Source organism: Alosa alosa, chromosome 23, assembly GCF_017589495.1.
Source record: "Alosa alosa isolate M-15738 ecotype Scorff River chromosome 23, AALO_Geno_1.1, whole genome shotgun sequence".
NCBI lineage: Eukaryota > Metazoa > Chordata > Actinopteri > Clupeiformes > Clupeidae > Alosa > Alosa alosa.
In genome coordinates, this window is record NC_063211.1 from 13,882,654 (window position 1) to 13,908,189 (window position 25,536).

Consider the following 25,536-nt stretch of genomic DNA (forward strand, 5'->3'; position numbering starts at 1 on the left):
TACACCGTTCTGAACCAACCTCAAATGACCAACAGCCCCTCCCCCTGTGCTTTTAAAACAGCAATGACCCCATTTGTGAAGTCATTTTACATGTAAATATAAAATGTGCCAATTAGCAAAGTGTGAGACTTATTAGGCAAAGTATGAAGGTGAAGATTAAAGAAGATAATTTATTTCTGGTCGTCACACTGTGTGCAACGAAACCCACAAAAATGAGATAATCACAGAGCACAGCACTTGGTTCATCACCATGGCGACAGTCAACGCATGAAAAATATTGCATGAATAAGCAGCAGTGTCGGGAGACAAGCATTCACAGGATTCTTTAGCATTTTCTCTGCTCATTAAGGTCTGTGCAGGCTGCATACACATTGCTGGATGAATGCCTCCTGACTCAACATTAGATGCCTTTCTGTCTATTAAGTTGATGTGCCTGGTAACCTGAATGTCATAAGTTCAGATGGGTTCAGAAAAGCATGGAATGGATGGTTTAGCACAATCACTAGAAAATCAAATAAGGTCTAGTCCAGGTCTTTTTCCAGGGTTAGCAACGATGTCAGCGTTCAGTTTCAGAAAGAAACTGTCTCAGAGGAAGACATTTTGTACACTTAGATCTCCCATCCCAGTATTTGGTGGTCCTATCACAAGCCTGTTGCCAGGGTACATCTGCCAGTCTGCCAATTTACAGGTCGAGCCCAGCGACTCTCTCCTGCAGTAATCTGCTGAGCCTTAACCTCAACTGACAGGGTAGCGCTTTCCTCCGACACCCTTCTCATTATTTGACCAACTGCATATGAAGCAATCTTTTTCATTTTGACCGACGTGTGATCAGACCATGTGGAAATCTATTCACGTTTCTAAGCGCTCACAGTGAAGAGCATGGTACGCTGTATTTGATAGATATACAGCTCAGTCCCTTCTAACGCTCCTTCTCAGGACCAACTCAGTGCCTTATCTCCAACACATAACTCCATGTCTATGTTTTCATTGGCCCGCTCTGTGTTTTGCGTCAGGGGCTTTGTAACAGGAGCCCAAAGGTATGCCATCTCAATTAATGACAGGGGACAGGGAACACACTTCTAAAGGACCGTAGTGTGTGTGTGTGTGTGTGTGTGTGTGTGTGTGTGTGTGTGTGTATGTTTGATTAGGGTGCCAGTGTAAGGGGTAGTGTGTGTGTGTGTGTGTGTGTGTGTGTGTGTGGGGGTTGAAACCAGAGCATAGCTCTTAATCCTGCTTCGGCTCGTGAGTAGGGAGTGTGTGTGTGTGTGCGTGTGTGTGTGTGACATTTAGCACGGGGGTGAGCAACAGTACAAACACGTCCATCGAGTCGCATCAGAGTCATGTCAACACTCTTCATTCAAAGCTTATTTATTACGCCACGAGCCCGGAAACATGGGGGCTGAGCATTTACTGCAGGTTAATTACGACGAGGGCTGCGTGTGTGTGTGTGTGTTTGTTTGTTTGTTTGCGTGGAGCTGCAGAGACGTCGATAAAAAGCCTGTGCACTACCACATGCCTCGCTTCGCAGACTCTCCACTAATACTGCTCGCTCAAGTCGACTCGGTGAAAACACAATGAAAGGGTTCCATTATACACAGCTCACAGTCAATAAACAAACAATAAACAACATAAATGATCACAAACACATCTGAAATATTCAAATGCTTGTGTTCCTACACAGACTGCATGCCACCCACTTAGTGTTCAGTAATCTGCTCTCTGCTTCACACACTTTAACACAAGTTTAATGGAAGCTGTGGATAACATCTCATGAATGTATTTAATGTCTGTTCAATTGTGTGAAGAATGTCAAACAAGCTCTAACCTTTCTGAAAGCTTTCTATCAGAACTACTCTATTGTATAATCTGAATCTTTCACATGCATAAATGCCATGTATTTACGTTCTATGAATTAGTTTATTCATGTAATCCCAATCTGTCTAGGGTGGAGCATGTGTGTGTGTGTGTGTGTGTGTGTGTGTGTGTGTGTGTGTGTGTGTGTGTGTGTGTGTATGAGTGTGAGTGTGTGTGTGTGTGTGCGTGTGTGTGTGTGTGTGTGTGTGTGTGTGTGTGTAGGGGTGACCTTTTGTTTTGGTGCATCTAAGGAATTCAGCTTGTTCTAATACTGCTGAGTGCTCTAGTCCTTTTGAGCTTTATCTTATCACAATATTTCAGACTTCCAAAAACAGGCTCCGTGCACAAAGAGACTCAGAGAGTGAGAAAGAGAGAATGAGAGAGTGAGAAAGTGAGAATGAGAGAGTGAGAAAGAGAGAATGAGAGAGAGAGAGAGAGAGATGGAAGAGGGAGGGGAGGGAGGAGTAGAAGGGAGGGTGAGGGAGAAGAGCGTTGAGGGTTGTGCCTGGCAAACTAAAATTAGGAGATGTTCAGAGCTCTTGAGCATCCAGATGGACAGCAGCAGTTTTGCACAAACAGACTGTAGAGGGACCGATCTCTCCACAGCACCCAGCTGCCAGTGTACAGCACTTTAAACACAACTACATTAATGCTGTGTGAGTTGCTCGGATCTGGTTCCTCTGTGGCAAGAAAACCATTCCTTCCATTACTTTACTTTCCTCTTTTCATACAAGAGAATATGACTTTCAAATGCCCTAAAATATATGCTTCAACAATGTGAGCATGAATAATTCAGTTTGAGAACTCATAAGGGTTTCATAAAGTGTTCCACCATATTGCTTAATCTTGTTTTTTTAAATCATACTGGGAACGTCCTTGTAAACTGTTGATAGAAAGGTTATGAAGGTCTAACAAAAGATGATCCCACATGACACTGTCCTCATCCCAGAGTACGGACACATTCAAGACGACAAGATGTTTAAATGCTAAAGATTGTAGTTGGTCTGTAGTAATAATGATATGGAAAGTTTTCTATGTATGTTTAAGTGGTGAGTGTGCAACAATGCACAAGGTTTGAAAGAATCTACTTTTAAATACCTGCTTATTTACAGTAAATATACAAAAAGTTAATATGAACATTGTTGAACATAGTGTACAGTAAAGTGTATAGCATATAGAATGTATAGTATATTGTGATAAAGTACCCTACGTTGAATTACACTAAAAGCAGTAGACTGTTCCTTTTCCAAGTAATTACAAAAAATAACAAGTCAGAAGCCCAACTCTAACACTCTGCATCACAGTCTTTCCCAACATTAATTACTAGGCTGTGAGCCAAAGTGGCAAAAGAGCCTGTTGTTTCTGCCAGACATCACCACTCTCAAAGTCCAGTGCCATGCGCTGAACCTCCAAACTCTCATTACACTCGTCATCATCAATCAGTGCATTTTTATCGGTTGTCCTGAATAAGAACTTAAACAGGACTCCAAGACTGACAACCATTCAGAGAAGCATGCAGATCGAATACATGATACCCTGGCAAACAGATTAACAGGGTAAGTTCAGCCACCTCGTCCAAAAATGTCTCGTCCTCTGTCACAGAAATACTGGCATAGTCTCTCTAAGAATAGGCAGAGTCCCAAGTATGTCAGCCTAATGCCCAAAGAGCACAGGCTAACCTTACACTACAACCGAGATGTGTCCATTTTAAGCGTTAGGCTACTGTACGATGCCTATAACTAGCATGACCGCTAGTGGACGTCAGACAGAAAGCACCCAGTTTTACCCAGTTACAGTAAACTATGGCTGGGAACACTGCATGCAAACACTTCCTTGTTGTTAGGAAACTAAATGCGTCACCATTGATCTTGCAGTAAATGTCAGCATGCCGACGGTTTTCAGCCAGAGTCATTATCTGCAGAGCCAAGCTAGACCACATAAGCCATGTCATTCATTGCCACAGAAGATTTGGTGGCATTTGCCATGAGGTAAAAACAAATGATTATGCAAGAAAGACCATTATCATCCATTATCATCAAATGCTTGGTCTCTTTAGAAAGCTGAGACCTTGTAGTTTCTTAGGGAACAATCATAATAGCTGGGAAGTACTGGCACAGAGGTACAGAGGCTAGAATACTGTTTGATATTTCTGCCGGATAACAAGTACCTCTGAACTGACCACATTTCAGCCCTCTAGGTCACTTGAAATTACTTAGAAACACAACTGAGCCCTAGCACCAGGTCTTGTGCAAAAGTAGATCAATATAGAATAAAAAATGAGTGCTTTGGACCATTATTTGCCAAGGTATGCTCAAGCGTTTTGTAAAATGCCCTATGGAAACTCCCCATAGCCCTTTTGGGTTCCCAAAATGCATACTGACAATAAAAGGCTTACTGTGTGGCAACCTTGGTGTAGAAGCATAATCCTGGTCTCAAATGAAAGGTAACACTCTGAGGTTTCTTGTAGACTATTTGGATTGTATGTCAGGGGTTCTGATATAGAATGACTACACAAAATATGGAATAATTACACAAAAGTCTCTTTTTTTGGGGTGTGGGTGTGTATAAGATGGACTATACATCTGCACAACTAATATTAGATAAAACATGAATATTCCATTTCTAGGGATTCCTGTGAATATGTCAAGACCCAATATGTGGCATCTGCTTATTGCACTGCAGCTGCACTACAGCTAGAATGTAGGGAAGCACCAAAAGCAGAGGAGGGGGAGGGGGGCATTTTTTTTAACCAAATTTAAGTGAGACATAGTTTAATTAATCTGACAGTGTAAAGCACCATACAAATTGTACATGAAAAGGTTGTCATATATGTATTCCTAAAAGTCCAAGCTTTCAAATGGTGTGTAATATTACTATGCTACATAACAATATGGTGCATAAAATTGATTTAGAATGTTGGGGGGAGGTGGGGGAGGGGGGTAGGTGTGCCGGGGAAGGCACACTGTTCCATAACTGGTTTTAAACTGTTTATTTTTAATGGTAATGTTTATTGCTATAAGTGTACTTTTCTTTGGACAAAAGTGTCTGCTAAGAACCATAAGCATAAAAATAATTCATAATGTAAGCCTGCTTGTACAATTCACTAATGGAACTTGAAGGACTGTAAGGTCTGTCCAAGCTGCCAGAGGTAACTCGATAATTCAAAAACTAGTTTAAAATATTGCTCTAGCTCAGTATTTCTCAAAGTGTGGTCCGGGGACCACTGGCGGTCCGCAAGCTATCCCAAGTGGTCCGCGGGCAGATGTGGTAAAATATAATATAGATGAGTTGTTTGCAATATTGAACCAACTTGTATGTAAATCTAAACAGTTCTGCAACACTGCCTATGTAAGAGATGCCAGTTTAAATCATATGAATCCTCTGACACAATAAGCAAGGTGCAAAGACAATAAGCAAGGTGATGGTTCAGTGAGTAGGCCTGTGTACTGTTGAAGTAGGTCTAATCTTTTTTTTGTTTTTTTTAGTTAAGTGGTCCGTGAGTTTCTTTTTTATTGGTTAAGTGGTCCTTGGTCTGAAAAAGTTTGAACAGACAGGCCTTAGAGCAGCACTGCATGAGTTCTGGTCTAAAACTAGCAAGCTGGCGATCTACAAGGCGTGCGAGACCATTAAAACATCATTCAGAGCTGTATTAACACTTCTAGATGTTTGATATTAACATGATAAATGATGTCTTCTGACAATATAGTCAGCAACACGCTTTTTGCGGTGTGTTCTGTCACAGAACACAGAACTGCATAATACATATCCTGGATGGCTGGTGAAGACACTTTTTTTATGTGTTTATCTGTCCTTCACACGACCCCATACATGTACTATCCAAATGAAAATGATACCAAATCTACTAGCTGCTGTTGCATAGAGCTGCTTTCAACACCAAATCTTGCTCCATCCCCATTCAGAGTCAGCTCTCAGATTCACTTCCTCTCTCACAAATTTGGCAGACTAAATCCAGGCGTGTAATAGAGACACAATACGTTTTGCTTCTTTAAAGGTGCTCTAAGCCATGTCATACATTTATTAGGCTAAAACATTTTTTGTCACTTACAGCAAACATCACCTCACCATCCGCTAGCTGCCAGTGTCCTGAATACACTGTAAAAAAACGTGATTTCTGTGGAAAACCCAGGCTCCAAAAACGGCCACAAAACAACTTGGGCAAGCCTTGCAAGAAAACCCCATAACAAACTGTTCCAGCAAATCACTACGTGTTTAGGAGAGTCTCAATTGCCCGGCCTTACCTTTGAGCCTCCCACATTGAGTATTCAACATATGTAAGTTATTATGGAGCATATTATACAATTCTCAATTAATAAAACATGGTCTGTACACAGTGTCAATTATTCATTCAGGTGTCAGAGTCACTGCTCAGGAGAAGTTTCAGCAAGTTTGTTCATCCCTTTGTTGATGAATCAGTGTTCTAAGGGTAGTCCATAGCTGTTTTGCAGAGCTGAGTGGCTTCAGTGACTGAGATGAAATTAAAAGGCAGAATTTGCATATAGACACCTGTCAGCCTCTGAGATTTTCAAGGTTGAGTTACTACCAAGATGCCGAGTCATGTAAACTTATGTTTTCTTTTTTTTATTATTTACTTTTTTTTTTTACAAAAATCTGATTATATTTTGGATTGGATAGGAAACATAAAATAAAATTTGTTGCTGCATTAATTTGCCATTGGGATTCAAAATGAGATTTGTACATAACACATTTCTCAGTTTTATCATTGAGGCTGTCTATTTGTGCATGTGTCTACAATTCACAAAAATGAAGTTGGCTAAAGGATAAAGTTGGCTGGTTTTATGGTAACAAATAAGATGAAAGAATTATTTCACAAATACATGAGTTTTAAAAAGTGTGAAAGAGTTATCTCTGTGATAACGATGAACCAAAAGCTAATCAAAACAACTTTCACCGACTGAAAGACAGCACTTATACAGGGGTCATGTGAGTCCCATTTTTCTGTGTTAGTATGTATGTGTGTGTGTGTGTGTGTGTGTGAGTGTGTGTGAGAGAAGAGAGAGAGAGAGAGAGAGAGAGGTGGTGATACAAAGATAATAGGCAGATGAAGATAAACATGTGCATGAAGCTGAAGCACCTAAAGGATGGAAATCAGACCATAATTCTCCTTGTGTGTGGGTGTGTCATTATGCACATAATGTCCATAGTGCTCATGTGCTCAACAAACACAGCTCAGAAGCCAAGCGCAGCTCACCTCTCTGTTTCTTCCTGCTGGGGCCCCCCAAACTGTCTCTCCGCACGCTCCTCAGCGCCTTCCTCGCGTCCAACAGCTCCCTTTTTATCATGATCTCTTTCTCGGTGGCTCTCTCTTCACACTCCTCTCTTTTTCCTCCCAAAACACACACACAAACACACACACACACACACACACCTCCTGTTGTTCTCTCTCTGTTTTCCCCTCTCAGGGCATCTCCAGGACACCCCCCCGAAGTCCCGGACGTGGACACCCCTGTAAAATGGCTCTGCTGTCTGGGGATGTATGTTGAGTGGGTCTGAGGGGGCTATTTCGAGAGGCACGTAATACACCCCCCTGTACCCCACTGGTGCCCAGCCTCTAGACTAATACCAGCAGATTACACGGAGGGAAGAGTCGACCTTCACGCCTGCAAAAGAAATGTGCTGCCTTGTGCATAAACACACTCACACTCTGGTAGTGTGTTAAGACACACACAGATACATCACACACAAAGACACACACACACGCACACACACACACATGTACTGACACAAATACAAAAACACACATACACACACACACACACACACACACACATGTACTGACACAAATACAAAAACAAATACATACACATACACACACAGACAGACACACGTATTGACATAAATACAATAAGACACACACACACACACACACACACACTCTTACCGTACATACTGCTGACACAAATACAGAAACACACACAAACAATCACACACTCATGTACAACTAGCTCACACCTAGTTATCAGTGAGATAATTGAGAAGTCTGAAAATACCACTAAGATTAAAGCAACACTGCAACAAATTGCCACTTTTTGAAGAATACATAGGTTACTCTCTCTCATGACCATATTCTTTAATGTTATATGGTCATGTAAGAGACAAAACACACAGGGGGTTTCCCTAGTTGTCCAACCTATACACCATGCAGTTCTGTGTTCTGGGACAGAACATGCCACAGAAATGTAAGAAAAGCTGCATGATGTTGCCAACTATGTCATCAAAAATCTTTTCGCAGCGCTAACAGGGCTATTGTTGTATATATATATTTTTTTAAATGTAATTTGTTTGCAAGTTTTAGACCCACCCTCCATAATACTGCTTCACCTACCCTTTACCCTTCAATACTGATACTTGAGACACACACACACAGGAATCACAAATCATAAAACACCTTTTTACAACCGCTGCTGCCACTGACATCATGACTATCGTCATGCTCACCATCATCACATCCCTCTGACCCCCCCATCTCTCTCTCTATCTCTCTCTCTCTCTCTCTCTCTCTCTCTCACACACACATGGCAGTGATGGTCTCAGACACAATAAAGCCGGAGGGCTGTCTGTGTAGTGGAGCTATTATAGTGCATGGGGTGGACTGAAGTGAAGAGCTGAAACTAGATACACGGCACATACTAGCACATAAATATCTAGAGAGGGGGGAGGGAAAGAGATAGGGAGAGAGAGAGAGGGGGGAAGAGAGAGAGAGAGAGCAAAGTGGTGAGAGATCAGACAGCTGTAACCCTTCCTCAGGCATGACTACGGATTGTCACGCAAAGTTGGCTTTCACTAGTATGTGTGTGTGTGTGTGTGTGTGTGTGTGCGTGAGTATGTGGTCATGCCTGCAAGTGCAACCACAGATAGACCAGCACTCTCTGCCAAAGGTCACAAGGCACAGGGTGTGTGTGTGTGTGCGTGTGTGAAAGAGCCGTACCCTCTTCTCCCTGCCTCAGCTAAGCTCACACCTCCGCCGCCTGTCTGCCTGCCCAACACCAGACCCTGTGATTGCCATCTCACCTCGGCGGTGACGCCACACAGTCCTCCAGCATCATTATGCTGTGATTCAGCAGTTTTGGAGAGTCACGCAGCAGGTCAGGCACACCGCTGGGGGAGATAAATAAATAGCGGTGACCATGATCTGAGATCTGAGACTATTTTATCATGTCTGCCCACCATCCGTCAGTCCACTGGGGCAAACCAAAATGTTTCGGAGGGGAAGTGAGTTAAAAGACACAGTGAGGTTGACGAGTGACCAGTTCTTCTGGCCAGTAAGGCAATGTTTTTGGTCTAAGGCTGCATTCAGTGCAGCGATAATTCACCAAAACACATATGTTGTGGTAGTTCTTTGTGAGATAGTCATGATTTGGTGATCAGATTGGCTGTTTGTGGGTGCTAAGATAGGTGGCCTTAAGCCCCTGCCCCTTCTCCTATTAAAATGTCCTGATCAGGGGGGTACGGTTGCACAACTGGTAACAACGCCTGTACCATATTCGGGTCCACATGCACACAGGGTCTCAGGTCGTTTCGCGATCCCACCTTATCTCTCTCTCCCACTCGCTTGCTGTCACTATCTCCACTGTCCTGTCACATTAAAGGCATAAAAGCCCCCCAAAAATAATACCTGATCACATTGTGGTCTAGTATGCAATGGCTAACATGACCTGTTTCTGCAGATTGCACAATTCATGCAAGTGTGGATGACAGGAACATGATACACTTTAAAAACATTATTATTTTGTTGTACTTTGACTTCATTAATAGTGAGTAGCTGCAAACATGCTAAATTGCTTTTTATTCATGTTGGAAGGAACCTCTTTGCCATCAGAGATTAGACTCTAGCAGGCAGGTTCCCATAAATGGATCAAGCCCAGACCTCTTAAACTTTAAAGAGGAGATTTTTAGTAACATTTTCTTTTAGTCCAAGGCTAGTCTTAATCCACGTACTGTATGTGAAACCAACCCTAGACGTTTTGTGGTCCTGGAGTGGAGCTTGACAGCTTGTACAACCCTGATCTGGTTCAGATACACATAGAATTTACACACATCATTAGCACTTTGGCTTCAAATTGGTCTTACCCTCTCCCAGGTCGAGCACAGCCAGCACGGCGCTGCTCCTGGCCTCCCCCAGAGCGTTGACCGCCACGCACGTGTACAGGCCTCTGTCCGTCGGCTGGCAATCCCTGATCCACAGACCTCCTGGGTCCCGCTCGTCGCTGGCCACCGGCAGGTCGTCATGGTACCAGTGCAGCACGGGCTCGGGGTGGCCTCCAACCGACACCCGGAGACGCACGTCACACCCGGTCCCCACGGCGCCGCGCTTGAGCTTACGCAGGAAGACGGGAGGCCCCGGAGCCGGCCGTTCCTGGCCCGGAAGGTCCGAACGTCGGTCCGACGCCCCGGCAGAGGGCATCACAATTCTCTCTGGAGTGGCTCTTGAGGGAAACTGTGCCCGTCGCATGGCAAAGTCAATAGGGCCAACTGTCCACAAGCTGTGCTGTGCCCGACTGGCATCAATCAAGGACCTCCAGGGTTTGTATTAGATTTTAAGTGTTGTTATCAAGCCGAACTGTGTGTCCATCTTCGATGTTTCTGAACGCTTCTCATAACAAGGCCAGGAGTTCCTCTCCATGGTCTCCTCTGTACACCACCACCAAAATCGGCACAGATTGGACTACAATGTTAAAACAAGTAAATCTACATCAGTAGACTTAATAAACTTAACTTACTTAAGTAAGTAACTAAACATACTTACTTACTAAACTTAATTATCAAACTTTCAGTATCTTCCCAACACATTTAAACTTACTTTATCCATTGACATAAATGTGTTTACATTTTATTTATTAACTTTGACAAGACCAATGTATTAGTGGGGATAAACAAACTGCATTAGCAAATCTGTATTGTTGTCATTACTTGAGTGTTATTTTTTTCTCTCTTGTTTTTTAAGCTAGCGCTCCATTCACTGGAAGTGCTGAAAGGAAAAAACAAAATCAGATTACCTTTGCCTAATTACTATGCTCCAGTATGCGGGGGCTTTCCCGCCTCGATCAGAGTGACTAGGGTTCTAAGACCCCCGGATCACGAAGCATTAGCGGGTTCGGTTCTCGCCCCTCGAGGAGGAGAAGGGCAGCTCAGCATGACAGAAGACTCCAGGCTCTGTTTACCATCTACTGACCGAGCAATGTCACAGAGACCCTTTCTGTCACTCCCCCCTCCTGCTCTCTCTCTCTGACCTCTGCTCTCTCAGATGGGGTTGGGCTTCATGGAGCCGCAGCTCTTTTTCCAGCCTCCTGTCCAATGCTAAGCTCTCTGTTAGTCACTCAGCTTCCGAAAGCTCAACGCAGTCAACTCAACTCCACTCGTTTCCACATGTTTAGTTGCGCTTCCCAGCTCTGTCCCTCTCTTTCTATCGCCCTTTTTTCTTCGTCTGTGTCTCTCTATTTCTGTCCCTCTCTCTCTCTCTCTCTCTCTCTCTCACGTGCTGACTCCCTGTGGAGGTGACAGAAGATTCCAACCAGCCTTGGAGTGACAGCTGTGCCCAGGATAGGTTGCATTTTTTGGGCAGCCCCACACTGCACCCCCACACACACACACACACACACACACACTCGCACACATACACATACTGTATATACAGAAACACACAAATAAATACAGAAACACACAAATAAATTCAGGCACAAAAACACACATGTACACACTGGCATAAAAACACACGGACATTAACTACAATTCATACACGTTGATGGAAATGCACATACACACACTCCTCCCCTCCCTTCAGCCCTGTGTCCCTGGGAAACCAGTTTGCTGAGGCCCTGGTTGACGGAACACAGGGTCTGCGTGAGTGTGCCGTGATTCACTGGGCAAAGATAGCAGCGCACCGAAGGCTGGATCAACACTTATCAGGGCCAGGTCATGTGCTGCCTGTACTGCTGCCTGAATGCCCCACTCTCCCGTGCTGACCTCACAGGCACAAATAGGAAATCCATTGGAGCACAAAAATGCTTCTTTAGCAAAGCATTTCTTACTACAAGGACTTTTGAAGTGTTTTTGTATGATATAATTGGAAATCTGTCATGAGTGCAAACAAGTCACTGAGGCAAAACATCTCCTCAAGGACTTTTTAACTGTGTGTGATGGAATTGGAGAACTGTCAGGTTGCGCAAAAATATCTGAGTGCTATATCTGCAAGTTCCTATAAAATTCAGAGATAAGTGAAAGAACATCGATCAATGTTTATTCATTAAAGCAAAAAGCGGACCCACAATGGGGAAGTATTTCCTGAGAATATTGTGATAACTTCATCATGTGGAGCCCATTTCAGTTGAGTAGCTGAAGTTGAACCTATACCATAGTAGAAGCTTAACCAGAGCCATTTACAGTAAACCAACTGCAGCATTTTTCAAGGAGTGCATGTGGTCATCAGAGATCTTAGAGCGTAGTGGTCTAAAGTCTTTGGCGGTCATAACCTTCCAATGTTCCGCTGTGCTGTTCCTAATAGCAGGATCACTATAATCTCATAACCCCTTATAGACCCTTTCAACAATAAAAACAAAAACAATGCTTGAACATTCTATTTGGTTCCCAATCTACTTCCTCTGCATTAAGATAACATAATGTTAAAACGGAAGCCTTGTGGGGCCAACTATGATGCTGATAATGGAACTCTCTTGAAAGGGTCTATAAATCATAGGTAAATTTTAACAATCAAAGAGAGAGTCCTTATCACACTGACTGGAACTCTTCACAAGATCATTTCAGAAGGTCACAAAGAGAAGGAATGGAGCGAAGCTGCACTGGTGACATAAAGTATGCAGGAATACAGCAGCATGTGTACACCCCCTGTTGGTCACAGCCAGTACTACACCCATGCGAGTAGTCAACACAAGCACAACTTGTCTGTGTGGTCCATTCCACTGTTGCAGAAAGTTGGCATACAGCCAGGCCTATAGGCAGTGGAGAAACAGGGGATTGGGCCAAACTAATGTGACAAATTGTTTATTAGTCACAGACAACACTGACTGTCTCGCCCGGCAGTCTCAGTTTTCAAAGCTCGCCATGGCGTCATGGGCCGACTATAATTACACTGTTGCGTTAAAGGGATATAATGTGTACTGCATTTCAGAGACAGCATGCCTAAACTCCACAGAGTCTAACTGAGCATATCAGCTTCAAGCCATGGTCTGTCTTAATTTACTAAAATAAAAAAATCATCTAGATTGATAAGCATTATTTATATAATTATAGTAACATATATCCCATGGCAAATGGAGAATTACTAAATATTACTGTAAACTCTGTTGTAAGCTTTCGTAGTTAGCCTACTGCTACTGGTGGTATTATAATAATTCAAATACCAAACCATGGGAGCCATACAGCATTGTTAATAATAAGTTGTTTATTTGTCCTTTTTTTTAAGATAATGCTACCAAATAGAATATGTGCGTAAAAGTAAAATGGACATGCTGTGCTCAGTGTTATGAGGGTGTGTCGTTCCCTGGCCTTGTGGACACTGTTGTGTGGTTCAGCAGCTTGGGGAAAACACACCCAGTGCAGAGAGGCAGCTCCACAGTCAAGGCCTCTGTACAGCGATAACGAGGTGTTTTTCCCCCCACTCAGTCAAAACTGACAAGGAAACAGGTGCAGCAGTATCACTCATTTCGTCCACTCCGTCCACAATGAAGGTCAGTAGGACAACATGTAGAGCAGTAGTGGTAGTGTGCAAATCCCCACCGTGAGGTGCAGGGCCTAAGGAAGACCCAGCAGGGTCGAAACCCTGCAGCACATTAAAACATATGGGAGAATTAGCAGAGTGCGGGCATCTCATTCATTTTAGTAGGAGAACATGCCTCAGGAATGACCTGAGGAACCTACTGTATGGATGACCATCATATTGATGTTTTCAGATCCCATCATGATTGTAAAGTATTACAAGGACCCCAATGAGTTGTGGAGAGGTTATAAAAAAAAAAGTAGGTCGTTGAAATACCTAGTTCCATATAGAATCACAAAGGAATGAAGGTTTATAATAAAAAAAAAAAAGCCTTTAAGAGTTTACACTTGACATGTACTAAACTTGCTCAAGAAAGCCATGGTAAACATGGCATTCAAATGCTAGGCCTTCTTGTGTGACTGCATCGCAGAAACAGACAACATACAGTGCACACAGTGTTTTTCTGTCTCAGCTCTTATCATTCCCCTGACTGCTGTTTGGGTTTGGGCTATCTTGGCTAAGGAAAAATACACTCCCTACCCTCTTCACTTCATCTGCGTAGACAGTGAGAAAGGCATTTCTCTGTGCCCAACACGTCACGAAACATGTGCTCACACACACACATCAGATTGTCTTGGTGACTCGCTAACATTCTCTCTCATACACAATGTAACAGTAAACCTTAGACAAGGTCAGGCGACTGTTAACACCTCCATTGTGAGTTAGAGGAGAAAACGACCAGTTTCGAGCCTCCTCCTTCTGGATTTGCGTCTTTTCTACGGTCTCTTGTACAGATGGCAAAATAAACCTAAACGTGTGTGACATTTTTACCGAAGAGTGAGAGTGGCTAGAGAAGACTATCCATATCAGACAACACAGGAACACTGGGCAGGGACCCAGCACAACAAGGACCCATCCAGCTCCAGAGACTCGACCATAACATCAGTGTCCATGAGGAGCTCATCAGGATAGAGAAGGTGTACATTTGGGATAAAGTAAATGCCAACCATTCAAGGCTGAACTAGCTCAAGAAAAAGACTGTTGAAGGTAACAGTGTTAAACAGGTGAACATCTATTTTTTCTTGAGAGGGATTTGAAGAGTGAACATTCTGGATTGTATTTTCAATTGGAAGTCTCGGAATGGTATAGAATACCAAATACTGAAGACTATAAGGACTTTCAGATATAAAAGTGAGTTAGTGAAACCAAGCCTTCATCAAGTTACAAGTGGTGGACACTCCTAATAAGACAGCCAGACATAGGTCCACTCCAACATGTGGATGCACAGGCCCCTCTCCAGAGCTGTTCTCTCTGCCTTCTGCCTCCTGGTTCTTTTGGTGTCGCAGGAGTCTGAAGCATGCCCAGGAGACGAGCTCCCACGTGAACTGATGCTGGGCTGGGTGAAAAGGCGGATCTTGGAGGGTTTGGGCCTGGAGGAGGCACCAAAGCCGCCTGAACATCGACCCCCAGCGGAGAACGCGGAGCCCGAACATCCCCAGCGGCGGAGCTCTCGGCACGGCCGCGGTGACCTGGGAGCACATAATAGGGAGCATCGAGATATTTCTGAGGTCATTCTGTTTCCCACCTTAGGTAAGTGCTCAAGCCTTTCTAAGGCTCTATCAGTTGTGAAGCACCATATACTGTAGTACTGGTCACTTATTCATGCCTGAACTAAATAGGCTATGTTCGTTCAGCATGATGCGAGCTTCAGGCTACTCAAATTAAATAGGCTATGGCATTTTCCAACTACTACATTTTTTACACAGAACCTGGTCATAACTGATAACTAAGAAAAATAAAGTTGTTATTGCCTTGTTGGCAAAGATAACACATATTCCATATGAAATATATGTTACATTTTGATCTAATATGTTAAACAGGCAGGCCTATAAAACATATTCATGTGTCTAAGCCCTTGGCCCCATCTCATCACAGTTCAAGTCTGTGGAGGAATGGGCAATGGCTGCCATTTTGTGGTCTTGCTGTATTTTTATATGCCCACACTTTGTTGTAGTAGGTCTACAATGACAAATCCACATTTCTATATTACAGATTCCACTTGTGTGGACTCACCAGACGCCCCTTCCTCTTCCTCCGAGACCCCAGACAACGGCTTCTTCACTTACTACTTCCAGCCCTCTTTGGATGACAAGGAGACTAGTGTTACCTCAGCCCGCTTCTGGTTTTACGCGGGAGAAGCGGTCAACGCTCCAGTTTATATTCTCACCACTAGGCAGGAGCTACTGAAGGTTTCTGACACCCCGAACAAACGCGGCGAAGACGGTTGGACCATTTACCATTTGGAGAAAGATCTTCACCAAGCCGTGGCAGAGGGCCCGTTCATCCTGCAGGTGCGCTGCTCGGAGTGCGCGTGTCTGAGGTCAGAACCAGACAAGACTCCCTTCGTGCACCTCCACACAGTGCCTAAAAGTCCGGAGCGTACCCGTCGTGCGCCCCTCATCCCGTGGTCGCCCGCCGCACTGAACATCCTCCAGCGGACTTCGTCGGACAAGACAGACCCCAGCAGCGATTGCCACCTCCAGAAGATCGACATCTCATTCGCTGAGCTAGGCTGGGACAACTGGATCGTGCACCCCAAAGAGTTCACCTTTAACTACTGCCATGGCACCTGCGCCAACTCCCAGCACAGTCAGGTACTGGGCATCAAGCAGTGCTGCGCCCCTGTGCCGGGGACCATGAAGTCCTTACGTTTCACAACTACTTCTGACGGAGGCTTCTCCTTCAAGTATGAGACGCTGCCGAACATCATACCCGAGGAGTGCACCTGTATCTGACCAGTCGCATTCGCCATTCCACTTTCAGTAGTCAAATCAAAATACATATAATTTACATGCTACTTCATTGTGGAGTTGCAATGCAGACCTGTTGATTGACGCTTGTTTCAAATGGTGTTTTTTTTATTAAAGATTTTTATTAGACCGAAAGCGTGTTATTCCTTTCATCCACCAGAGGGAGACAAAACTATATCAATGGTTACTGATAGTGGACATTCCTGCTGCGACAATTGTGTGACTGCATGCGTTTTTAAACAGAACACTACGCCATGTATAAATATACCCACTTTATTACTCAAGTTTTATTTTACTTTGAACAGTTTTCTACAAAAATAGCAAATTGCATAGAGCAACTTCTTTGGCTACTCACAATGATATTAAAATGCATGTTGTTCCCCTTCCTATCATCAGTAATATCTGTTCTCAGCATTTGACAGAAGCAAAAACGCAGCCTTTCAATAACAGACATTTCTCAAGCACTCAAACTAGCACACATACTTCGAGCAAACACAACCCACACAAACGGTTTTTCATGTTGTTCTGACAGACACACTTTTGAAATGTTGTGGCGATCGAGCAGCTCTTCAGTAATGCCAAGCCAAAGGGTTTGACCGACTTCCAATTGGGTTGATTGCTCGACTGTGCCAATCAGATAGCCAGCAGACCACAAAGCTGGCACACAAGATACAAACATTTGGCAGTTCAGCATCCACTCATTTAAATGTCATAAACCACAATGTGCAACATATCTATATATATAAAAAAAAAAAAAAAGAAAGTTCATTTTCAAAGTCATGTCTGTACAAAATATTATTGAAGAAATGACATGAAGCAAAAAGAATTATCCAAAACAGTCTCCAGTTTTTATATAGGTCTAATGAAAGCTTTTCCAACAACAAAGACAGAAATTGGAATGATATGACTGACCATATTCATTATGGCTAATTAGACAAACAAAATAAAAAAAAAGGTAAGAAAAGGGAAATGCACAGACAACAAAAAGAAGCTTAAACTAACCAATAAATTCAAGCATTTTCCAGGTATCCCTCCTAGTTTGCCAATCAGCTCCGCAGGTAAAGAAAAACTCTTCTGAGATTGCGCAGGTGTATCATTTACGGGTTGAGAGGAAAATGCCTCTCTGCAAGGCACTTAGTTCAGCCTATAAGAGGGAGGCACAGAGAGTTCCAAATCAGATCTGAACGTTAGTAACTAAAGAAGTTTCAGAGCAAGTGCTGTATTTAAGACGTGTTGCTCAACACAACTCCCTTTTGAGTCAGACCAATTTTGATTCAAGAGAACAAATGACTGATTTCTGTTGAACAGTTGACTTGTCATCGAAAACAACACGGTGTGTGTCCTCGTCACCTCCCAAACACACACACATTAGGTCTTCTTTAAGTCCTGGAATGTTTTCTTTCTGGGAGAGTACAGGTCGGCCATGTATTATGTACAAGGCCTTGATCCGAGATTCTTCCCCACTATCAGGGAGGTCAGAGGCAAAGAGTTTCTTAAGCCAGAACCAACAGGGACAACAAGATAGAAAAAAAAGTTAGAAAAACTGAGGGAAAAAAAGAACCATCAGCAGCACCATCACCTTTAGCCAATGCGTGGGTGATGAGCAATGGGTGACAGGCAGGATCACAGGCCGGGACACTGCAGGGATGGGTTGACTGGATGTGTTAAGGCACGCCGGGACATGAGGCAGGGAAAGGAGGACTGCATTGGCAGGGGCTCCAGAGGGTTTGGCCCTCGTGGTGATTCATCTCTGGAGGTTTTTTTTTTACACATTGTGCATTTTGCATTAGCGTTCACTGGCCTTAATACTGCAAGGCACCTTTCCAGTACAAACACCACCCATTCAACACACCACACAAACAACAAAACCACGCACAGACAACAAAAACACACGCACGCATGCACCCACACGCACGTACATATCTTCAAAAAGCAAATCTATGACTGCCATCCTTAAATGTGCTTCCTGATTGCCAGTGTGAGTTATGGAGAGGCAGACTAGACTGCAAAGGCCTCAGGCATGGACACCTTGGAGAGAGAAAAGAGAAAATGCATTATTAGTCTTTCATGTTGTCAAAACAAAATCAGAAAGTTAATTATATGCTGATTGAGGTTCCTAGAGAAAGGAGGATGTTTATATACAGCGCGCGCGACGAAACATCTTCATTACTTGGATAGTCTGTGACCTACTTAAGTGTATTAAAGTTAGTGAAAAAATTATGACATGAAACCACCAACGACAAGATTACAAATGACTGGCCAGAAATAAAAGGCAACATACAAACTCACAAGACACACACACATGCACACAATGTCTCACTCACACGGAGTCACATTCACACACACATACACACCCACACACCTGCACCTTGGTCGCTGCTGGTGCTGGCCTGCTTCTCCTGGGTGTAGTTCAGCTGGTTCTGCTCGATGGCGGTGCCGCTGGTGGACTCAGGGGTGCTGCTCCGAGACGCCGCCACCACCGCCTCGCTTTGGTAGGCCCGGTCAAGGTGCTGCTGGGCCATCTTCAGATGCCGCTTCATGCGCTCCAGGTCCCGACCCGACGGCTCGTCCCCCAGGGACTCCCGGCCCGAGTCGCCCAGGTGCAGTTCCCTGAACTCGGGCCGCAGTGAACCAGGGGCGTCCTTCTTCAGCACCGAGTTGTACCTCGGGGGGGCGGAGGGGGCGCGCTTCAGCAGGCCCGAGGAGCTGAGGGGGTGGTGGGGAGGCTGGGGAGGGCGGCGGCTGCGGCGGCTGTTGTTCGAACGGTCCTTAAGGACGTCGCGGATGCCGCCGATGCCCAGGTGGCAGATCTCCAGGAAGGTCAGGAGCAGACAGAGCGAGCTGACCACGTACATGGTGATCAGGAAGACGGTCTTCTCCGTGGGCCTGCACATAACAGGAGTGAAGAGGGACAGCACTTTAAACAGCTGACAAGTGCAACAACTGGAACCGACATTCAAAACACACTGAAAAGTTACACATCTTGATTTGTGCATGCAAGTGACTAAAGCTGGGCAGTGAACAATCCACACATTCATACATACACTCCATATTCTTTCTACTTTATTGAGGCAACTCTAAGGCAACTTTCCAATTCACAGAGATCAGAAGTGACATCTTACTACAGTGCCAAATAGTTTACATTGACCTAAGAATGGCCTGACAATACATGTTGCATCCAAAGACGATGTATAAAAATACATTCTTAAATAAATCACACCATTTTGGTTTATAGATAAAACAGCTGGATTCAGATCAGGGATTTATTCAAAGTACATGGTGTAGTGACAAATCTGGGTAAGGCAACTCAGTATGTGGTAAATCTTGTAATAGAAGAGCACTATGGCTTCACTCTCCAAGCAAAACAAAGCCAAAGGAAACTTCTATTAGGAGGTCAGTATTTCCAATACATCGACTTATCTGTGGCGGCCCACCACAATATTAACATTGACCACCACATAATGATTTTCCAGGTTGTACTAAATTGTGCTTAAATTTGGTTAGCATCATAACCACACTGCTAATTGTTAAAAACGGTTGTATTCCAAGTTAATTCTGCAAACCAACCACCACAAATGGAATTCAATTCTGTGGGAAACACTGGAGGTTTACCGGTCATTCAGAGTTAACCTACTCTGGTTTGTCAATAAACCATGTGCTTGGAATACTCACCTGTGGTGTATTCCAAGTAGGTGGTTAAAGGTGTTCTAAGCGCAGTTTCTAAGGTAATTTTTTTTTTTTGTCACATACAGCAAACATCTTCTTACAATCACAGAAGTGACGTTACCCAACGCCACTTACAGCGCCTTTAAGTGTCAGGTCTGGGTAAGTTTGGTTTAGCCTAAATGGTTATTCTATTATCAGGTTTGCCACTAAACCACTTAATTGGAATCATATCATGGCCAGATGATTCATGCTTACTAAACCCTTCTAGACTCTTCTGCATGAGGCTAGCAACCCACCTTGAGACGAAGCAATCCACAGTGTGGGGACAGGGGCTGCGCGTGCAGACGTACGACGGGTCCACCTCAAGCCCGTACAGCAGGTACTGTCCGAACAGGAAGGCTACCTCGAAGCCGAAGCGCGACAGCAGCTGCACCACGTACACTCTCATGAGCCCGTCCCTCAGGATGCGCCGGCGGCCGTCGTGCTTCGGCGCCATCCCCTCGGGGATAGTCGCCTTGGCGACCGGCCCGGTCACCGCCCCCGGCTTGCTACCCTCCTCGGCCTCCACCTCCTCGGTGATCATGGGCACCTCCTCGTGCTCGTCCATGTCGTCGTAGTCATGGAGGTGGCCGCGCGTGACCACTGGCGCCCGCTTGCGGTGCCGCGGCAAGTAGTCCTTGTCGCTGGCGCGCGCGATCCGGTGCATGGCGTAGCCCAGGTACATGATGGACGGCATCGTGATGATGATCACCTGGAACACCCAGAAGCGGATGTGCGAGATCGGCGCGAAGGCGTCGTAGCAGACATTGTCGCAGCCGGGCTGCTGCGTGTTGCACACAAACTTGCTCTGCTCGTCATGGTAGATGCTCTCGCCGCCAACCACCGTCAGCACGATGCGGAAGATAATGAGCAGAGTCAGCCACACCTTGCCCACGAACGTGGAGTGGTTGGAGATCTCCTCCAGCAGGTGCGTCAGGAAGCTCCAACTCATGGTGGCGCAGCAGGAGAAGCCCTCTCAGCCCTAACACAGAACAGAGCACGAGACTGTTTAGTTACTTCATTTGTCCTCTGTACACAAGGGAGACTTTGCCTTACAACACTCCTTAGCTGTTGTAAAATAACTGGAACCTACACCCTCTCAGGGCTTATTGCTTAATACTAAACCATCATATTATGGATCGAGGACACCTTATAAACACCCCAATGACACCCTACCCTGGAAAGAGGGGGAGAGACGGAGGTGGAGGGGGGGGGTAAGTAGACAGAAAGAGAGAGATTTGCATCAGTCTTACGAGTCAGCTTTTCCATAAAGATTCACAGATGTACATTAGGTACATTTGAGAAAAAAAAAAAAGAATATTAAATCTCAGGAGAGCATAAAGGAAGGGAGCTCAGGCAGATGGAACCCGTCACAGAAAAAAAAAATTAAAACAGGGTTATCGAGGGCACTTCACACACAACTGCAAAGAGAGGACCGTCATGGAGCCCAGCAGCTGTCCATCTCCTGCCCAGTTAAACAGCTCAGTCCACACTGAGTGTAACGCAAGTGTAAGCCAAGGCCCAAGGTCTCTTAATGTGCTGAAATCAGCTCCACAAAATCCATTCAAAACGCACTAGAGGGAATGTTGCTGAGAGCAGCCAGAGATAGCAGTACTGAGCAACACCTGAAGCAGCACTTCTTGCAGACATCCCTTCCTTAGTGTGTGTGTCTCGGTGTGTGTGTGAGTGTGTGTGTGTGGCTGGCAAATGTAACTCAGCAGTTATCAGACAGCACCAAGAAATGTTACTGACAGCACCAAGAAATGTTACTTTGCGATGTCATCCCCCGCCTCCACCTCAAAGCTCCAACTGGACAAACACCAAAGCCCTCTGTGACCTGCACTGGACTGATGGCAGTGCCCTGGATGAAACTCTGCGCTGGACACACAAGTCGCCATATCAACTCCCTACTTAAATATTATCCTCTACTGAGCTGGCGCCAGGCGGAATGTTATTAAGCAGTGGGAAAGCTACACATTCACTTGTCCAACACACCGAGACTAAACGGGGAAAACATACAAAGCATAATCCTCACATTTTATGACAGTCTCCTGTCCCAGGAGTTTGGAAGCTTTTCCTCGCATATACGGTAGGGTGACATATGACCATGTGGACTTGACTGATGCAGGTATTTAAGCTTTCTAAAGGGAAACAGTTGTGCAACAGCTGGCAGGTCTGCTGTATGCATTTCAGATCCACCCCCTTTCTAAGCCTATGGAATCTCTTTTGCACACAAATGAAAGGCCATAAGGATTCTGGGAGCTGGCTACACAAGAGGCAGTCTTACAGCAAAGCGCTACAGCAGCAAGATCTGCAAAAAAAACAAAACAAAAACAAAAAAACAAACACTGTATGCAAATGCAAAGGATGTACTTCCACTGCAGCCTTGATGCAGCAGAGTTGCAGGAGTTCGAAAAAAAAACAGCAGCTTTGTTGTAGGCTAATTCCACAGGCCAGTAATCTGCTCGAGGTTTCTTCCTACTGTACATGCATCTCCAATTCTAGGGAGTTTTTCCTTGGCCCTGTTACTTATGGGCCTTCTCTGATTGTTTAACACTCTGTAAAGCGCCATGAGACATGTGCAATGTTTTGGCGCTCTATAAGTGATATTAAATTTAATTGAAATAAATCCCAATAAACTTGACAATTCTTCATTCTTCCAGGAAATCGGAATCTGAATCTAACTAAAAAAAAAAAAAATCTACCTAAAAAAATAACTCAGAGTGCAAGTTCTCATGACTCCCATCAGGGAAACAAAGACAGACTTTCAGACATTCTCCCATCAGCTGAGAAGTGGTCCCAAGTGTAGAGATTTACACCTCCGCTGAGCTGGCCGGGCAGTGAGACAGGAGCCGGGGATGGGCCACGGGAGGTGCCCTCTGGCTGGCCACATTTCTCCACGCTGCCGTCGTGGCGCTCCAGAGGTCAGAGAGAGAGCTTGGTGGGGAGAAACATCTGCTGAGTCCCCCCTCACTTAACCACCACGGAGCATACTCCCCACCCCTAAACACACACACACACACACACTTTATGACGGCCCTTTATCATCACCGCCAGCAGAGCCTGAGCTCAGCTGTGGAGCAGCGACTTCAAAAGGAGGAGTCGGCAAGTCACAGCAAGCCGGGGGAAGAGACGGGAGCGGTCCAGAACCTGTGGCACGCACCTGTGGAACGCAGGCGTGGGCTGGGAGACACTGGCTGTCGACCCGCCAGGACCTGGAGCACTTTTCAGGCCAACAGGTCACACACACACACACACACACACACACACACACACAGGATTGAGAGCCTATGGCTGTATTTGGCGCATACTATAAATATTCCTCCTATATCCATTCCTCCAGCGGTTATGTCTACAGTATGCTAAAGGCTCTGCCTGCACAATACTCTTTGGCAAGAAAACAAAAAGATAAAAGGGGGGTAAAAGGGGGAACAAATGCAACCCTAATGATGCCTGCATCTCTCTCTCTCTCCCTCACACACACACACACACACACACACACACACACACACACACACACACTACAAAAAGTGCTGACTTGGGTATGACTGGGCACAATGCAGGGAACAAACTCATTGGCACCCCTAATCCCTACCGTCACTTACATTCGACCTTCTCTTTTCCAGTCAACCATAAATGACCAGTCTACACCCACTTCAACCTATCAAGTCAAGACTTGATAAAGCCATATGACCTGATGCAAGATTGATAAACTTATCAAACATCAACAAAAAGAACAAACAAGTTCCAGAGAGCTTTGGACGCACTGATGGGAGGCAAAAGAAGAAAAAAAAAATTACACAGGAGCAGGATCGAAGATATGGTTAAAAGAAAAAGTGAAGATCCGCACACTGAAGAGCTCCCATTTAAGTATTTTTTATTGGTAACGTTTCAAGCCCTTACTCAGAAGTCTGAAGAAGTAGGCCTACTTTATGATCCGAGTACAGAACCTCATAGCGTACCTGGAAAACAGGCTTGAGGCTACTGATGGCCAAAATGGTGTTTGAATCTGAATCTGAACCAATAGGTCAATTAGGTCTACAGCATGCTTGACATTATTCTTACTAAAACGATTTTAAATATTTTTATGAATTTGAACCAATAGGTCTACAGCCTTCTTGACACTATTCTTACTAAAAACAAGAATTTAAATATATTTTTCATAATCAATAGGCTATTCTGTCTTGCATCAGAACAGAAGTTAACTTAAATTCTAAAAATTCACTTCGAACCAGGTCAGATGATCTCCTGGGCAATCCTATGTCATCCTACAAGCTACACACACACAAAAAAATCAAATTTTATCAACTCCTATCAACATTGGTCTCCACACTTGGTCAAATGGCAACTTTATCTGAAGAAACAGACCAGGGCAAACAGATGATTTTCTGATTCTCTGGTATTGGTTACTCACAGCAAAATACATTTACGACCAAGAGAGAACACTGAGCTTTACCAGTCTAAAATTCAGGTCAGACTTCCAAAAGGCTCTCGAAAAACTTAATAGACGTCACCGTTTAACGTCAGGTTCCTGGCTACAAGCACTAAGGCGTACCAATGTGCCTAGCATACCTGAGAAAAGAGCTTTAATTCAGACGGTGGATACGGAAACTCAGTTAAAGATTTAAACCACCAAACAATCCTTAAAATAATATGGTATATATATATATATATATATATATATATATATGGTGACTGCTTCAATACATTCACAACCTTATAATTGAAGCTTAGGCTATACACGTGCAAGTTAATGTTAATATAGCAAGAAGCGCCATCACATCATTGCCTATGCGCAACAATTTTAACAAAAGGTAGCCAAAAGTTAAACAATGTTTTCTTTTGTTACTAAACTTCCGAATTTACGAACCCACCTTATGGCTTCAAACCTTCTTTTCAGGTAACTTAAAACGTTCACCAGTCTGTCCCGTCTGTTTTCCAAAATAACTGCCTCCTCTCGCACCGCTGAACTTCATTAACTTAACCACTAAGTTAACCCTTTCGTTGACTGCTGGTAGCCTACCATGTGACCTCTACATCCATGTCGGAGCCCGAGGAGAGAGCGAGTGAGAGAGGTTTCTTTCCATAGTCTTCCCTCATCCTCCTCCCCCTTACATCCCCTGCAGTCCAACCCAGTTTATGGGAACCTAGAGGGAGACATGAGTCAGGTCCCTCTTTTCTTGTCACAATACCTCATAGTTTCCCACATATTGAATTATGGCCATCAATATCATTGTGATGCTGACCATGCCCTTCCTAATTTAATGGATGCACTGTTGATAAAATGAAAACTCATTAAGAAACATTTCTACTTGTCATTTTGCTGTTGCACTAACCTATGGTATGGTGTGAATGACATGCAGCTAAATTGTTCAGAGACTAACATGCTCTCTTTGTGTGCAGAAGAGCACTTTA

At 44.4% G+C, this 25,536-nt stretch overlaps 3 protein-coding genes across 7 annotated transcripts in view; 1 reads left to right on the forward strand and 2 right to left on the reverse strand.

Moving 5' to 3' along the window:
* Positions 1 to 11,288, reverse strand: part of spega (striated muscle enriched protein kinase a) — a 49,508-nt gene extending 38,220 nt beyond the window's left edge. For 2 of the 4 annotated variants that reach the window (XM_048234371.1, XM_048234366.1), the window contains exons 1-2: positions 10,890 to 11,288; positions 9,964 to 10,558 (exon numbers count right to left, since the gene is read on the reverse strand). In XM_048234371.1, the coding sequence (XP_048090328.1) occupies positions 9,964 to 10,345 (382 nt within the window). In that variant the 5' untranslated portion in view covers positions 10,346 to 10,558; positions 10,890 to 11,288. Of the gene's footprint in view, positions 1 to 7,084; positions 7,567 to 9,963; positions 10,559 to 10,889 lie in introns of those variants that run through there. The other 2 variants (XM_048234367.1, XM_048234369.1) reach the window with 2 other exon arrangements.
* Positions 11,289 to 14,197: 2,909 nt separating this feature from the next.
* inha (inhibin subunit alpha) lies at positions 14,198 to 16,546 on the forward strand. The gene is made up of 2 exons (XM_048235530.1): positions 14,198 to 15,196; positions 15,659 to 16,546. The coding sequence occupies exons 1-2, from the start codon at positions 14,881 to 14,883 to the stop codon at positions 16,399 to 16,401; spliced, it is 1,059 nt and encodes a 352-aa protein (XP_048091487.1). The 5' UTR covers positions 14,198 to 14,880; the 3' UTR covers positions 16,402 to 16,546.
* Positions 16,547 to 16,673: 127 nt separating this feature from the next.
* LOC125288852 (gap junction gamma-1 protein-like) lies at positions 16,674 to 25,236 on the reverse strand. Of its 2 annotated transcripts, none has more exons than XM_048235529.1 (4): positions 24,996 to 25,236; positions 20,379 to 21,103; positions 18,785 to 19,302; positions 16,674 to 18,444 (listed from the first exon to the last, which is right to left on the reverse strand). In XM_048235529.1, the coding sequence occupies exons 2-4, from the start codon at positions 21,071 to 21,073 to the stop codon at positions 18,431 to 18,433; spliced, it is 1,227 nt and encodes a 408-aa protein (XP_048091486.1). In that variant the 5' UTR covers positions 21,074 to 21,103; positions 24,996 to 25,236; the 3' UTR covers positions 16,674 to 18,430. The 2 variants fall into 2 exon arrangements, with proteins under 2 accessions (XP_048091486.1, XP_048091485.1); XM_048235528.1 differs by having other exon boundaries at positions 18,779 to 19,302.
* Between the last annotated feature and the right edge of the window lie 300 nt (positions 25,237 to 25,536).